Raw genomic sequence first — 16,972 nt, 5'->3', positions numbered from 1 at the left:
CTGTTTATGCTGCTAGTCCCAAACTGCTTCTCTGTCATGGTGGCTCATAGCAATTGGCAGAACTTTGGAAAGCTCCCCATCCAAATCCTCCCTTGCAGGAGAGACATCGAACTTGCACCCTACACTGGCACCCACAGACTTGCCCCTGTGGCCCAGGCTCTCAGAGGATGTAGGAATTGCCAGGCCCCCACAGTTCATGTCTCAGAGAGAATCCTCCCCCCTTGGGGTGGGAGTGCGAGGAGACAGCAATGCTGCCACCCCAGGAAGTTCTGGCCATTGAGAGAGTGGGTGGAGCCTGCCGCACAAAGCCGCTGGCTCATGGACACAGGCTGGGTGTATGTCACGGGCCATGGTTCCAGCAGCCCTCCTGTCTCAGACATGATAGGACGTGAGCATCTCCCTTGGGAGCGGTGCAGCCTCCCTGCAGCTCTCACCTGTGCAGGCACAGCAGTCCCCTCAGAGCTTGCCAGTCTCCTCCCTGTCCCCAGCATCGTGTCATGGTGGTGCTGGCCCAGAAGAATCTGGCTTGTGGCAGCACTTGAGTGAGGCAGGGCTCCCTAGGGCCAGGAAGGTGGCTGTCAGCAGCCTGCCTTTCCCCTCCAGGCCGGGGTGAATGAGCGCAAGCACGTCATGAAGCAGAAAGGGATGGTGCAGAAGAAGAAGGAGAAGCTGAGCGACCTGGAAGAGGAGGCCAAGGAGCGAGCCCAGTACCTGCTGCAGCGGGCCACCAGGATGCGCATGGAGCAGGAGGAAGAGGTCAAGGAGCTCAGCGAGGTGGGGTCTCGGGCTCTGTGCTCTGCAGTCTTCCCCTCTCCCCAGAAACTGGGCCCTTCTGCCAAGCAGGGCAGCATCGTTCCAGGGACTCCAAGCCAGGCGTAGCCAAAGCAGGGCAAGCTCAGCCCTGCCCTGGAGGGACCCTGTGCAGGGAGAAGGAAGCTGAGTCCCTGAGTGATGGCTGTCAGCAAAGGCTCCTGCTGTGATGGTGTGATGGGGCCAAGACTTGTTCCACATGGAACCACTGACCTGCCCTCTGACAGCAAGGACCTACAGTCACTGGGCTGGATTTGAAGTGGCCCCTGTGGGAGGAAGCTCTTTGTGCCATTGCCTGCCTCCTGCACTGTGCAGTCCTGGCTGTACTCCGATGTGGGGAAACCAGGGTGCCCGAGGGCATACAGTGAGTGAGTGGCACAGCTGGGAATGGAGCTAAGTCTTATTCTAACCCCTAGATCATGGTCTCTGTTTCCTCTTGAACTGCCTTTCCCTGCCCCCTGGGCCCTCTCTGTCTGTGCCCCACCCGCATGGTTGAGCCAGAGCAGTTCCTTGTCCCCAAAGATGATCCTGAATGCAAAGTGCCAGGCGATCCGTGATGCACAGATGCTGGAGAAGCAGCTGATTGAGAAGGAGCTGGGGGAGGAGGAGAAGCGCCTGGACCAGATGATGGAGGTGGAGAGGCAAAAAGCCACCAAGATGCAGGAGGAGCTGGAACAGAAGAGGAAGCAGGAGATGATCAGGTGAGCAGCAATATCCCTCCCCAAGCCCTGGGCAGCTCATCACATGCAGCCCCACTCCAGCACTTCCCAAGGAAACCCAGTGTGAGGCAACCATTGCCAGGGGATACCTGTCTGTGTGGCCGTGGGGCATGGGCAGCAGGCAGTCCAGCCCTGCTGGCTTGGCAGGCATTTGTGCCAGGCACAGTGTGATGTGCCAGAGACATTGATATGTCCTGTTCCCAGAGGGAAGCAACATATCATCGAGCAGATAGAGAAGAACCAGGAGGAGCGGGCTATGAAGGCAGAGCAGCGCGATCAGGAGGCCCAGGAGATGCTGGACTATCTGGAGCAGATGCAGATGGAAGACATGACGGTAAGAGAGACGGGTGAGGTGAGGCGTCCGAGATGGATTCTGAGCCCATCCAACCCTCCTGAACCCCAGCTCCCTAGTATCCCCCGGGGCCAGGGGAATGGGCAGCCCAGAGCTAGTTAGTCTCCTCGCAGTTGAGGACTATGGGAAGCAGACGAGGAGCTCAAAAGGATAGTGAGCAACTGGGCCTTTCTTCAGCCCCAGCCCAATAGCTGGCCCCTCATCCCTGCTAGTGCATACTGCTCCAGGCAAATGCCAAAGCAAGAATGGTCTGGGAAGGGGGCTGTGCTGTGGCATCTCCCTGGGGTACCTCTCACACCCCCTGCCCTCGTACCTTTCTCAGGACATGGAGAACAGACATGAGCAGAGGATGAGAATTCAGGCTGAGGTTAAGCGTATCAATGACGAGAACCAGCGGCGTAAGGAGGAGCAGCTGGCGCAGGAGAGGATGGCTGACCAGCAGGTGCTGGAATACCAGAAGCGGAAAATGGTATGTGCTGTGGGCAGGGGGACAAGAGACGGGTGGCATTCCTGCCCAATAAATTGGGCTGCACGTCACCAGGAAAGTTCTGCTCTGTTTAACCTGGAGTTCTGGGCCTGAGGGCGGGGGTGAGCTTCTCGGGCCTGTGCTATGCAGGAATTCATCCCTACATCATGGGCTTTTTGGCTTTAACACTTTTTGGCTTTAACACCTGTTGTAAAGGAGGGAGGTGAAGCACTGGAAGGGTTTCCTAGGAGGTGGTGGAGTCTCCATCCCTAGAAGTTTTTAAGTTCCAGCTTGACAAAGCCCTGGCTGTGATGATTTAGTTGGGGTTGGTCCTGCTTTGGGCAGGGGGTTGGACTCGATGGCCTCCTGAGGTCTCCTGGAGCCCTAGGATTCTCCGATTCTATTAATCTATCAGAGAGACCCATGGATGTGGGTGGATGCTGGGACGTACATACCCCACAGGCAAACACATGAATCTGCATACCAGGTTTTCTGCTACGTGAGCATTATTCGATGAGAACGGGGAGAATGGCTGGCTGGCTAGCTGCTGGCTCCTGGAAGGAGTTCAGACAAGGAGGGGAACAATTTTCCAAGGGTTGTGGTGGATTCACCATCACTGACAAGACTGGATGTGTAGCTAAAAGATCTGCTCTAGGAGTTAACTGGAGAAGTTATCTCGTCCCTGTTATATAGGAGGCTGGGGGGAGCGGGGAGCCAGAGAGATGCTGGATGTGTCTGCTATGTCCTGGTGGTGGGTGGGTGATGAGGAAGGCCTACTGTTAACGGTCTGGGTGCAGCTCATTGATTTTGTGCTGTTTGCCTGGCCCAGGCAAGGGAAGCAGAGTTTGAAGCCGAACAGGAGAGGATCCGCCGGGAGAAGGAGATGGAGACGGCACGTCTGAGGGCATTGCAGGAAAAGGCCCAGGATTACCAAGCAGAGCAGGTAACACTTGCAAAGATGGCCCTGTGCCCCCTTTCCAGTCCATCGTATTCCCTGCCTCTGTCTCCCCTGATTCCATCCCAGGCAAGGCAAAACCGGGTGTAGGGGGCATGGGTGGGGTGCACCCTCTGGCCAGGACATATGGTCAGAGTGCATTATGCCTGCACTTTCCCAAGCCAGTGGGCGGAGGAGCCAAGCAAGGAGCCTGGGGAGACACTGCATTCACTTTACAAGAGATTTGCATCTGGGAGCTCAGCAGCACACTCCATGAGCAAACTCCTGCCCCAGCTGCAAGGAATTAGCAGCTTCCCTTCACACAGGATACTTGTCCCCCTTTCTGGGACTGGCAAGAGACTAGCAAGGGCTACTGGGGCAGGGTAAGATAGAGCACGTCTCTGTTGGCCGTCCTGCCAGGGGCAGTGGGAGTCTCCCACTCCACTCATGTTGCTGCGAGAAGTGGGATATTTCAGTGAAACACTGAGAAGTTGACCTTGTTAACCCAGTTGTGATGCCCTGTTGAGGTACCAGGGTGTAGAGCAGCCTTCCCCGTCCTTGGGAGGAAGTTCTGCCCTGTCCCTTGCCTTGGCAATGATGCTGCTGCCTTGCACACCTTGTGGGAGTCTCATAGCAAAGCAGGAGAATCATGAGAAACCCTCGTCCAAAGGGCTCTAACCTGAGCTGTGTCAGTGCTCAGAAAGCTCTGCTCTTTGTCCTGGAGAGGCCACAGCCGGGCCTTGCCATGGTGATGGGATGAGAGGCGGGTCTCCCAGGCCAGGGCTGTGGAGAACCAGTCCCTTGGTGGAGTCACTAGAACAGTGGTTCCCAACCTTTTCCACATGGGGACCCATTTTGACAATTCAGAAAGACTTGATGTCCCAAAGCAATTCAAAAACAGGGGGAGAAGGGGTGGCAGAGCCACCTGCAGATACTCGGTGACCATTTTGAAATATAATGGCGATCCCTATTTGGGTCCCGACCCATAGGCTGGGAAACCCTGCACTAGAACCTAATATTACGCGTTCCCAGCAGCCTGCCTTGCTCAGGAGGTGGCTGCAGAGGTGCAGTATTAGAGGAACGGCTTCTGCAGCCAACAGATGATCGCTGGCTCTGAAGGACCCTGAGGCTGTGAGCCGAGGGCCAGTGTAACTCCGAATTCATAGATAGTACCAACATCCACAGCTGCTGCGTAGGGAATGCAAAAATTTGGGGCACCACTGGGTCTTAATGTCCACCCACTGCTCCCTAGCTCAGTTCTGTGGCTGCTGTAGAGCGAGTCTAACTCGGGAGAGGAGCTAGTTAAAGTAAAAGTGGCACAGCCTGCCAGACCTGTTCACACAACTCTGAACCTGTGAAAGAGCCATTGAGTGGCAATGAAGCCATGTAACAGGCATTGGCCAACCCCAGATGTATGCAGACCATTTCTGAATTGACTGTGTTAGATGACAGGGCCTTAGTTTGAAAATTGCTTTAAAATATTTTACTGTTGTGTTGCTGTAGATTATAAAACCACAGCTCTAAAAACTGTCTCCCCTCCCTCCCCCCGCAGCTGCCATAGGGCTCTGGGGCACCAGTTGACAAGTACCACCTACAACTCCAGAAATCCTAAGGACGGCCCTGGCACCAGCCCATTGTTTTGCACCTTTCTTCTCTCCATTCAACTCTGATCCCCAGTCTAACTGAGTTTCTGTAATGTCCAGCACTACTGGCTCTGCCCTCGCTAAGCAACTGTGGCTGGGTCCTTCCAGCATCACTGTATGTGCATAACTGGGTGCCCTGCTAGCGTGCAGGACAGAGCCCAGCTGGCTCTTCTGCCGCACAGACCAAGCGAGCCCAAGGGCCTGAGCAGCAGGGGTGGTCTGCCTTGGGCCCCGCACCAGGCATGTGGAGCTGTGTACACCACGCAGCTAGTCCTGCTCCGCTCGCAATGGGGATCAGCACGCTCCCTTCTTTGCAGGACGCACTGAGGGCCAAGCGGAACCAGGAGGCCACCGAGCGAGAGTGGCGCCGGAAGGAGAAGGAAGCTGCGCAGAAGAAGGCAGAGACCGATGCCATGCTGAAGAAGAGCCGGCTGGAGCAGATCGCCTACAAGGAGCACAACCTGGCTGTGCAGGTGCAGCGGGACCGCAATGAGTTTGAGAGGATCCTCAGGTACAACGGGTGGCACTGCTGGGGTCAGAGCTAGTAGCTGAGGCCCAGCTAGTTCAGGGACTGAGTTCCCAGCAATGCTGCAAAGGGCCTCTGGTTACACACCTTACCTCTGTCCCATCCAGTGCAGAAGGGACTGGGGGGCTGATCTGCTGCCCTCTCAACACTAGGGCTTCCTTCGGGGGCATCTCAGACCAAGGATTTTCTTTAGATCTGTGGTCACCAACCCATTGATCGTGATCGATTGGTCGATTGCAGGGGCACAACCAATCGATTGCGAGGTGTTCACAGCCCCTCCTCGTCCCCCCCATCCCCAAGAAGGAGCCTGCACTGGCTCTGTAACCTCCTGGGAAAATGGAGGTAGCGCCAGCTTCCTGTGGCATGGGGGGGAAGTCCTGCGGCTGTGTGCTAGATCCGGTGTCTCAGGAAGTAGGTGCGCTGCTCCTCCCCTCCTCAAAACAGACAGCATGCTTCCTTCTGGCTCTGGTGTGGGCAGCCTCCCACCTGTCCAGACCCCAGACCCTCAGCCTGGTCCTGCATCCTTCCCCATGATGTCTGCCTGCCTTCCTGCGGTGGGGAAGGGGAGAAGTCCCAACTTCTCAGGAAGCATGCCAGCTGTTTTGGGGCGGGGAGGAGCAGCACGCACGCGCTTCCTGAGACACGGATCTGGCACGCAGCCTCGGGACTACCTGCTGCTGCCGCAGGAAGGAAGGAAGGAAGGCAGCACGGGGAAGGAAGTCCCCGGCTCCTCGTTAGAGCCGGTGTCTCAGGAAGCACGCCAGCTGTTTTGGGGTGGGGAGGAGCAGCGCATGTGATTCCAGAGATGTTGGATCTGGTGCGCAGCCGTGGAACCCCCAGGTACCAGCCAAGTTATGCTGTCCTCTCCCCCTGCCCAGACTCCACTGAGTACCCTGGCATCCACTCAGGCCCCCACCAGCACCCTCCCCCCTGCCCAGACTCCTGTCATCACCTTGCCCCTGCCCCCTGGCCAGACACCCATCAGCACCCTGCTTCTTCCCACTCCCTCCTGGACAGACACCTATCCCCAGATTGCTCCTGTACCCTATTTTCCACCCAGATTCTGCACCCCCATCCCTATCCCAATCACAGGCAGCCCTGTCCCGCACACTGCATCCATCATTTTGGCCTCATCCCAGAGCCTAGGGTGGCCCAAAAATCCACTAACCCCTGGAACTCAAAGAGTTAATCTGGCTGTAGGCCTTGGACCTCAGTCCTGCCTATCCTCCCCACCCCCATGGGGCTGGAGCGCCAGGGGAGTGAGGTGTCTCCGTTGGGGCCACATCAGTGAGGCTTGGAGGGGTTGGTTTTTTGCATCTTATTTGTGCGGTCCCCCACTGATTTTTTCTGTGGGTCAGTGACCCCTGACCCAAAAAAGGTTCCCTTCCCCTCCCATAAATAAAGAAAATGCTGAAACGTTTTGTGTTTGACATATTTTATTTAAGAATGAAGCCTGGCCAGCAAGCCCCCAGTTGGGGCTAAGCCCCCATCTGGCCACAGCATCATAACACTCCTGCACTCCTCACAGACTCCAATCCTGAGCCCATCATACACCTGAACCCCGTGTCCTGAGATCCCCAAATTCCTGCACCCCTGCATCCCCAGTCTTCTGCCACAAAACTCCTGCACCATCCACACACTGCAAATCTGTGTCCTGAGCCCATCATACTCCCAACCTCCCTGCCCTGAGCCCTTCATACACCCCAACCCAAATTCCTGCACCCTCACATCCACAAGCCTGCGGCTTGCTCAGCACCCCAAACCTCCACCTGAGAGCACACAACCAGGGCGGTTAGCGTCAGGAAAAAGGAAATCCTTGCCTGCATCACTGCAAAAGCGGGGAGGTGAAACGCTTGTGCCCGGAGGAACTTATGGCTGCGGCCTGACTCTGAGCCCTGGAAAGAGGGTTACTGGCCCTGCCTGTGGCGCAGTTTGACCCCAAGGGTCATGCAGTGTGGTGTCTCCATGCAGAGCTCAGCGGGAGCAGATTGAGAAGGAGCGGAAGGAGCAGGAGCGGCGCAAAGCCCTGCAGCTGACCCATGCTGATGAGGTGCGGCGCCAGGTGCGCGAGCACCAGCAGAAGCAGATACAGGAGCGAATCACCACCTTCGAGGAGGGCAGGCGCCTGAAGGAAGAGGTGCGCCGGCGCAGCGAGCGCATCAATGAGATCAAGAGGAAGAAGATGGAGGAGCTCAGGTGAGTGTGCAGGGCCAAGCAGGAGGCCAGTGCCTCGGGGGCCATGCTCCTGGGCTGGGCTTGGCATGGCTTCAGCTCATTCTTAGTGCTGGGCAAGGCCATGGGATGTGGAAAGGAGACAGGGGGGTCACTGCTCAATGGCACCATCCAGCATGGTACCCTGTAATGTTTGGGGTGCAATCCATACATGTAAGGCGGGGTGGGGAACCTATTTTGGGTCAGCAGCCACTGACTCACATATAAATCAGTCGGGGGCCTCACACAAGTGAGAAGCAAAACAAACAAGCCCTCATGGACTGGCTCCCAACTGGTAAGCAGGAGGGGGAAAAAAAGGGAGACACTCACCTCACTCATGCAACTCGGGGTGCTAGGGTTCCCCTCACACACTAACCCTGTGTGCCCGGGGGGTGGAGGGAGATGCCAAGGCTCCAGGCTCCCCTCCCCCAGGGCCGGATTAACTCTTCTGGGGCCTGAGGCTAGTAGGTTTGTGGGAGTAGAGCCAAAAACAAGGGGTTCAGTGTATGAGAGGAGGCTGCCAGGGAGCAAGCTGGGGGTGCAATGCAGGGTCTGAGCAGGAGGTAGGATGCAGGACCAGGCTGAGGGTCTGGGGTCTGGACAGGTGGGAGGGTGGCGGAGCGGATCGGTGTATGGAGTCTGAGCAGGAGGGAGGGCAGGAGCCAGCTGAGGTGTGTGTTTTGGGGGGGGTCTGAGTGGGAGGGAGAGTGCAGGAGCCAGTTGGGGGTGTGGTATCTGGGAGGGGGAAAGAGAATGTGGGAGGAGGTATGGGATGGGGTCACCTCCTTGGCACAGCTCCCCAGGCAGAGGGTGGGAGGCAGTGCAGGTAGCTGGACAAACACTGCCCTCACTGCTCCTATTGGCTGGGATTCGTGGCCAGTGGGAACAATGGGGTGGAGTCTGCAAGCTGTCATAGGAGAGAGAGCTTCCCAGCACTGCGGTTCCAGCACAGAGTCGCTTCCTCCTCCCTCCAGGGAGAGCCCAGGGCTTGATGTGGCCAGGTCTTGCCTGAATCTGGCCTGTGAGGTTGGGGCTCCCCTCAGCAGCAGGGAGCCAGTACTGGCACTCCAGCCATGTGGCGGAGAGGGGGGAGAATCTCAGTGCCCTGGCTTACCCCCTACAGGGGTGGGAGGAACCCCAGCCTCGCGGGCCAGATCGACAAGCTACAGGCTGGATCCAGCCCACAGGCCATGGGTTCCCCATCTCTTCAGTAAGGGTTCGTGTCATTGCCTGCCCTGAGTGCCTTCAATGTTTTGCTGTTGTGGCTCACAGCCCAGACACAAACAACCAGCAGACAAGCATGCAGTATTCTGAGTGTCTGTGTGCTGTGCAGCCCTGGCCTAGCAGCCTGTCTGTAACATAATAGCTCCACTCACCAACACTGGTTACGCCTGGCAAGATGATTCCAAGACTATCTGTCCTGAAGTTTGCAGCCCACTCCTAGATCACTCAGAGAAATCTTTAAAGATACATGTGATGGGGTGGGTCACAGAAGACCCCTGGAGGCCTGTTTCTCAGTGTGCTGGCAGAACCACTGACATTCACAATCTTCCTCTCTGGGGCTTCTCACCACTCTGTCCTCCTGGGCCAGATCTCCTGGTCTCCCCCAAGGCAGAGCTGAGATCACCGTCCCCTGCCCCCAAAGAGCAATGCAGACACTGAACCTCCTCAGGTCTGAGGAGAATGCAGTTTTGGGCCCAGCTTTCAGGAAACCCACTCCCTAAATGGGATAAGAACCTCAAATAAATCATTCAGGGAAGCCCTCTTTAACAATGAAAGGAGGATGTACACACTGACTGCTCCCCCAGGTAATAATTATTTACATTGGGCTTGATAGTAAATACAAGTGATTTTATTAAGTGCAAGCAGTAGGATTTAAGTGAAAACAGGCAGAGGTAAGTAGATTAAATTGAAAATAACAGAAAAGGCTCAGCTAGTTCTAACACCCTCAAGCTTATAGCAAACTTACTCTGAACCTGTTCTCATTTCAGCTAAACCTCCAAGCTAGGGAAGATCTTTTTTCCCTGGTATCTCTGGTTCATTCTCTTGGGAGTGACTTGCCAGCCAAAAGGCTGAAAACTCTGCATCTTAAATAGCCTTCCTCTTTAGGCAGGAATTCTTTGTTGCATTCTCCCCTTTCATGGAAAACTACATGGTCAGACCTTACCAGTTAGGAAGATATGTGACCATCCTAAGACTTAAAGGACAAAGAGGCTGTTTACAGTTGTTCACCCAGATATTGAGAGAAACACCCCTGATGGTTTTCATTTGCACATTTAAAACCATAAACCAGTGGTCCCCAACCATTTGGGGTTGCCAGGCGCCAGGGGGCGTGGCCGTTCGCCCGCCGGGCGCCCGGGGGGGGCAGGGCCCCCCCCATAGCCGCATTCCGGGGGCCGGCGCTCTCTCCCCCAAGCGCCGCGCGCCCGGGGCCGGCGCTCTCTCCCCCCTCCCTCCCCCAAGCGCCGCGCGCCCGGGGCTGGCGCTGGCACTCTTCCCCCCCTCCCCCATGTGCCGCGGGGGGTGAATCCGCGGCGCCCCCGGGGCCGGCGCTCACCGTGCGCCCCGGGGCCGGCTCCGGCACCGCGCATGTGCCACGTACCCGGGGCCAGGCCACCCCTGAGCACTTGGCGGGCGCAGACAAATGCCCCCGCGGGCGCCATGGCGCCCGCGGGCACCGTGTTGGGGACCACGGCCATAAACCATTCCATTCTCCATCTTCCTAACTCTACATACAAGGACGATACACACACCAAAATTACACATCCTGCAGATTGAGACATTAAAATTGATAGGTAACATGAGGTATTTTGTCCAAAGTATCTTGGAGTTATGCATATTTGTATCCATAAATCTCTCCTGGACCACTCAGAGAAATCAGGGTAATTTGCTCCTTTAAAGAGCCAATACCCAGCAGCTTGTCATATTAACTGGTGTTAATAAGTCCTTCACTTCAGACACAGCACTGGATTGGGTTAGATTAGAATAATACCAGTTTATCTGCAACAGGGCACAGGTTAGGTGACATCAAGTAAAAGAGAGAGAGAGTTACAAGAAATCAAAGTGGAAACCCATGTCTAAAAGACAAAGTTAATCTAGCAAGCTACAGTATTTGTTTAAGGTAGCATCGCTGACTTGTGGCACAGTATTGCTAAGTATCCTTCAGTCACAGAAGTATGAGGTGCCATTTCCCTTGTCACCTCAGGTGAAGGAAAATTCAGTGGTTCATTGTCCCTCCTCTTTATGGCCCAGTCACCCTTTGAAAAACATCGCTCTTCAAGTACATTGATTCTACTTTGCTCCAATATAGACTTGAAAATATAGTTAGTCCCGTGTGGATACAAATGTATATCCACAGAAGGAACGGCAGTGCTCTCCCGGGAGCCACAGGGGTGAAAGGAGCAGCATGTGGAGCTGCTGCTCCCAGGAGCCAGTGCCCTGTGCTGGCAACTCCTCTGGCATGACTGTACTACCCCACCAACCTCACCCTCAGACCTGCCTGCATCCCTTCCCCATAGCTGTCTGCTTCACCTGGCCAGGGGCACGCAGGTGAGGCTAGTGCCTGTCCCAGTGGGTAGGGCTGGAGGCAGAACAGCCATCCAGGAGGAGCTGCCAGTGCAGAATACTGACTCCTGGAAGCGACATTCTACTCCTTTCACCCCTGTGGTTCCCAGGAGAGCCCTGCAGTTCCACAGATACTGGTTTATATTTGCGGCTATCCGCATCCACAGGTATAAATTTGTATCGGCACAGGGCTCTAAACGGCATCTCAAGGGGCATTCATAACTCCTCAGGCAGCTTTGTTGCAATGATATTATTGGCCTGTGTGTTAGTAATTTTCAAATAGCCCTAACGGCATAGTTTGATCACTGAAGTAGTGCGTAGGGTGTGAAGACTGGGATGTTCAGAGTTACAAACCCATCCTTGCCTCTCCCCCAGTACCACAGATGAAGGAGAGCAGGTGATGGAGTCGGCAGGGAGATGGGGAGGAACAGCTGTTGAACAAAGCTGGGCTGACCAGCAGAGGAATCTGGTTAGCAGGGCTGAAACATTTGACTTGTATTAGCCGTAAGAGCAGGAGAGGGGTGTGTCTAGACTACATGGCTCCGTTGACTACATGGCTCCATCAGCGGTTCACGAGGCATACGGGAGCGGTCAACAAAGGCTTCCTTTGTCAGCCGCGCCTCGTCTAGACTGCCGCGCTGTGCCGGATCAGCTGATCATCGGCACAGCATGGCAGCCATGTTTATTTTAATGAAGCTGGGATTATTTAAATCCCTGCTTCTTTGAATATGCCGAATAAACTAATTTACATGGCTCTGTCGATGGAGCCATGTAGTCTAGACACACCCAAGGTGTTTAATGCTGCCCCCCAGTCTTCTCCTTCTGTCCCAATACACTCTGAGCTCCCCTCCAGCTCTCCTTTCTGCCCCCATACACTTGGGGCTGGATCACCCTGTGGAAGAGGCAGCTGATACCTTACAGTGATCATAGCAAGGAGGCTGGTGGTCCCAGGTCCAACATGGCCCTCCCATCTGGCTCTCCCCAGGGAGAGATGGGATCGTGGGCTGGGCCCATAGCCCAGCATTCTGCAATAGCGTCTGGGGGCTTTATGACTTCCTTTCCCTTGTTTCCTTTGTTTTTAGAGCTGCTGGCCTGCCTGAGAAATACTGTGCCCAGGTGGAGCGCCGAGCCCTCATTGAGCCTGCCCCTGTGCACTGAGGGGCCCCAGGGCAACCTCGCCCAGCTTGCCATGGCTGCATCGTATGGCCCATCCCTGTCGGGGCCTAGATTGTATATTTTGGTAGTTTCTGAGAGTGTTTTATGAATAGAGATATTTATGGAGGTTTTGGGTTCTTTGCTTTGCCATGTCCCCAAACCAGCCCCACCAGCGAAGTTGGGAAGAGCAACCCCTCTCCAGCTCTGCGGGCTGTGGAGAGAGGCTCACCCATGCTCCCCAGGCGAGAGGGAGGCATTAATGGGTACCACAGCAATGAGACCTCTGCTTCCATGGAGGGGCTAGTATCAGGTCCTGCATTAGCACCTTGGTGGCCCCAGCTCTGCCCCAGGCTTCCCGAGTTACTGTGGGCAAGGTAAATGGGCATTTTCTTCACTGTGCTACAGCCCTCAGTTCTGTTAGCAGGGGCTTTTCAGCCGGCTTGGGCCCAGAGCCACATTGGCCAGTCACTGGCAGCTGGGAAACCCACACTGAGTCCCCACAAGCTTGATCTGTTCTCATGTCCTCATGCCCATCAGCAGAGAATGGGAAAGGCTGCAGTTGGGCTCTGATGTCTGAGCTCTGCCTGCTCCTAATGCAGCCCTGGAAACCTCACTGGGCCCCGGCCCTCTGACCGGTGTCAGTCCCCAACCCCTGCCCTCCCGCTGGCATCAGCCTCAAACCCTGCTGAGCCCCTGCCCTGCGGCCAGCATTGGCTTCAAGGGAGAAATCCATGTAGGACTGTCACCCCAAACAATCCTCTGAACTGTGACTGGATGGCTCTCGGCACAGTTCTGGGTCTCCTAGCATTGAGCAGCACTCCCTGGGCTTTAATAAACCCTCATCATTTAAGCTGGACAAACGGTGCCAGAACCCCATCCAGAGCTCTCAGCATGTTAGTTCTCCCAGTACGCCCCATCTTTGGCTCCCAGTTCCCTCTTGGATGGCTGACGGGTCCCTGCACAGCGCTCCTGCCCCCAGCCTGTGTGCAGTGTTGGCAGGAGCAGCCTGAGGTGGGCTGCAGCAGCTGGCACCCCAGGCGGAACGCGTGATAGGCACCCCTGCCTGCACGGCTGATAATGGGGTGACATCATCGGGCGCCCCGTGATGTCATCATCGGGCGCCATTGAAGGTGGCGCCCTAAGTGACGGCCAAGTTGACCTATAGCCACAGGCCACCCCTGAGTGTTGGCTCTGGTGCTGTAGGGAGTGGTGTTGAGAACAGCGCTAGAGTTAAGTTGCAGCCAGATTTTCCTTCACAGTCGTCTAGTTCTGTCCTGCGTTTGGTGTTCTGTGGAACAAATACCTGATGCTTATGCTGAGAACATAGGTACAGGAAAGAGTCCTGTTACCTGGAAAACGGCCTGGCGCTGGGGCAACAAGAGCAGAATGGTTGAGTGCAGATAGCCTGCTCCTGGCTGTGCTATGGCAGGAGTGCAGGGAGCCACTGTCTCAGGTTCCCCCCCATGGAGAAGCTTTGCCTGACTGAAGGCTCTAGCCCCCATGACCCTGGGACAAAAGATTCTTCAACTGCTCCTCACAGCTCCTACAACAGCATCTGCTGGTTCCCTGGGTGATAAGCACTTGCTGATATAGAGGCCGGGGAGGGGAGGAGAGTGACTGAGCAGGGAATGGAAAGAGGAGAAATCATGGGCGGAGTCTTTGGTAAGAGGAGTTGAAGCCTCAGCTTGCCTCTCCCTCTGGCTCCTGCAGGTTGAGCTCTGTCCCAAGTCCCGGAATAGCTGGTTCCTGTAGATGGCAGCAGGATGGGGCTGAGATCTCAGCTACCAGGCCTGTCCCTCCCTCTCTGAGATGGCAAGGCCCTCAATCCTGGAGCTCAGGGCTTACTCTGCTGAATAATTCAGAGCAGAATGATACCACAGATCAGAGAGTGTGACATGTCTACAGCCATGGGGGCCTCAGAGAGGCTGGGGGCCTCCCCTGCACTGAGGCAGATGGGGACAGATTGGCGTAAGCTAAAGCAGCCTGAGGGCTGCCCTAAGTAATAGGCTCGCTAAGGGTGCATCTACACTGCACCCGTAGCTCAAAATAAGCTAAGCAAATTGTGGAGCTCATTTTGAGTGTATTTTGAAATAGCTTATTTCAAAATTAAAATAGAGCGCTATTCCTTAATCCTCATGGAATGTCGGAATAGCACGCCCGTTATTTCAAAAGATATTTTGAAGTAACAGGTGCACTGTTGAGACACGGAATACATTTTAGGGATTCCGGAAGTATCCTGAAATAGCGCCACTGGGTAGACTACCCTAAGTGTTGTGGCAGCAGATATCAGCTGGGGTGCAGGACTCCTTAGGCTGTGTCATCTCCTGTCCCTGGACACCCCTGTACCAGGGGATCTGCAAGGGTTGTCACAGAGCTGGGGGTTCTGCAGGAGAAAGCAGGCCTGGCAACTCCTCCCACAGCCCAAAATGTCCCAGACTTGTCTGTTGCGGAGACGGATTAAGGCCCGACCGATAGCCACACAGAGGAGAGAATCAAGGTGGTCTGGGGAGGAGGGCAGGGACTGTGAGACAGAAAAGATGCTCTCCTTAGGCCCATGGCTTTAGAGCAGTGGTCTCCAACCTTTTTACACTCAAGATCACTTTTTAAATCTCAGAACAAGTGAAGATCTACTGCCCCTCCCATCCCCCCAAGACCCCACCTCTTCCTTGAAGCACTGCCCTCTCTATTCTCCTCCTCTCCATCACTTGCTATCCTCAACCCTTATACACCCTACACTGCCTTTTTTTTTCTGATTCTTCTATGGGAAGAGATTTTTCCAACATTTGGCCTGTCTAGACTGGACCAAATGTCAGAAAAACCCTTCTTTTGGCAGCCCTCTTATTCCTCGTGGAACGAGGAATATAGGGGTTACCAAAAGAGCATATTTGCTCTTCCACTAAAAAAATGGAAGAACAAATGCATCCCTGGATGCAGAAGAGTTTTTCCGGGATATCTCTGGAATCCTGGAAAAACTCCTGCAGTCTAGCCATACCCTCACTGGGTTGAGACAGGATGTGTGGGCTCTGGGGTGGGCATGAGGGATTTGGGTGTGGGAAGGGGGTGAGAGGCGCAAGCTCTGGGAGGAAATTTGGATGCAGGAGGAGGTGGAGAAGGGAACTCCAGCTCGGGGAGGGGGCTCCAGGCTGGGGAATGTTGGGGTCAGATGGAGGGTTGGGCTACTAAGCAAGCCACAGGCTTGTGGCTGTGAGGCTGCAGGAATTTGGGTTGGGGTATGTGAGGGGCTCAGGGCAGGAGGTTCCAGTGTATGATAGGCTCAGATCTAGGGTCTGGGGTGGTGTAGGAGTGTTACAATGCTGAGGCCAGATGGGGGCTTGGCTCCCATTGGGGGTTTGTTGGCCAGGTTTCATTTTTAAATAAAAGACTGTCAAACACACAAAGTTTCTGCATTGTCTTTATTTATGAGAAGGGCAGGGAACCTTTTTGAGTCAGGGGTCACTGACCCACAGAAAAGTAAGTTGGGGCCACACAAGAGAGATTAAAAAAAAACTCCAAAAACCCCCACGCCTCACTAATGTGGCCCCAACTGTACTGGTGGTAGCAGGGGACGTGGTACTGGAAAAGGGTATTAGTGAGTGCTGGGACAGGGTGGCAGTGGGGGCAAGGGACAGGTTTCTGGGGTGGGAGCAGGGGGGAGGCTGCGCCTCGCTCAAGCTGGGCTGGAGCAAAGAGGAAGGGCTTCCCGGCCATCAGGGGAGCGGCGCAGCCTCCCTTGGTTGAGTGCGGTGCAGCTGGGCTGGAACAAAGAGGAGCGGATGCCTTGCCAGCTGGCCATGGTGTTCAGCCCAGGTGTACCACGCTCTACCTGGGCTGGAGCAGAGGGAAAATGGCCTAATCGGCTGGAGCACAGTGCAGCCTCCTCCTCCACAGCCAGCTGGCCGGGGTGTTTCAGCCCTCCCGACCCAACAGATCCCACCACAGCTACTCACCTGTGTTGCTGCTCCGTGAGTTGCTGCTCCGCAAAGAATGCCAATTCAAAATTAGTTGTGCGCAGGCGTGCAGTCCAGAAGGAGCTAAAGATCGACTCATAGAGCCCCTGCGATCGACCAGTAGATCACGATCTACCGGTTGGTGACCATGACTTTAGAGTACGTTGTGCGGAATTGGGTGTTGTATCATTCTCCCCTAGGGCATACCCACTAACTTTCCACTCTGCAAAGGCCATGGGGCAGAGGCAGATTAAGATTTATTGGGGCCCTCAGTGCAGAATATTTACACCCCACGTCCCTGTTCTTCCCCTTCCCCACAAGGCCACTGGTAAGAACTGCCAAGGCTGGTTGGGTGAGCTCGGGACCCTTCACCTGCGCAGTGTAATGTGACCTTGGGGTAAAAGCCAAGCAGCAAATGGGGGGGGGGGGGGGGAGAAGGAGCATTGGAACCAATCTCCTCCCCCTCTCTTCCCTCTCACATCACCTCTTTCTAAGACTACTAAGGCACCGGAAAACTAGTTTTTTTGGCAGATAACTTAGCAATTAGCTGACAGGAGCACTGTATCCAATTCCTATATAAAAGAAAGAAAATGAAATAAATATTAAACCCACTCAGCTCTAATATTAAGTTCTGACATCTTGTGG

The 16,972-nt window shown here is 55.1% G+C and overlaps 1 protein-coding gene across 2 annotated transcripts in view; it reads left to right on the top strand.

Moving 5' to 3' along the window:
* CFAP45 (cilia and flagella associated protein 45) overlaps positions 1 to 15,778 on the top strand; it is a 31,448-nt gene extending 15,670 nt beyond the window's left edge. The window contains exons 5-12 of one of the 2 annotated variants that reach the window (XM_075907756.2): positions 604 to 774; positions 1,333 to 1,511; positions 1,734 to 1,863; positions 2,204 to 2,350; positions 3,177 to 3,290; positions 5,242 to 5,435; positions 7,422 to 7,646; positions 12,308 to 15,778. In XM_075907756.2, the coding sequence (XP_075763871.1) occupies positions 604 to 774; positions 1,333 to 1,511; positions 1,734 to 1,863; positions 2,204 to 2,350; positions 3,177 to 3,290; positions 5,242 to 5,435; positions 7,422 to 7,646; positions 12,308 to 12,383 (1,236 nt within the window). In that variant the 3' untranslated portion in view covers positions 12,384 to 15,778. The remainder of the gene's footprint in view (positions 1 to 603; positions 775 to 1,332; positions 1,512 to 1,733; positions 1,864 to 2,203; positions 2,351 to 3,176; positions 3,291 to 5,241; positions 5,436 to 7,421; positions 7,647 to 12,307) is intronic. The other variant, XM_089772691.1, reaches the window with a different exon arrangement.
* The last annotated feature ends 1,194 nt before the right edge of the window (positions 15,779 to 16,972 follow it).

Source organism: Pelodiscus sinensis, chromosome 22 (genome assembly GCF_052426305.1).
Source record: "Pelodiscus sinensis isolate ZL-2025 chromosome 22, ASM5242630v1, whole genome shotgun sequence".
Taxonomy (NCBI): Eukaryota; Metazoa; Chordata; order Testudines; family Trionychidae; genus Pelodiscus; species Pelodiscus sinensis.
The sequence above is the reverse complement of the archived record's forward strand: the minus strand, read 5'-3'. Positions and strand labels throughout refer to the sequence as shown.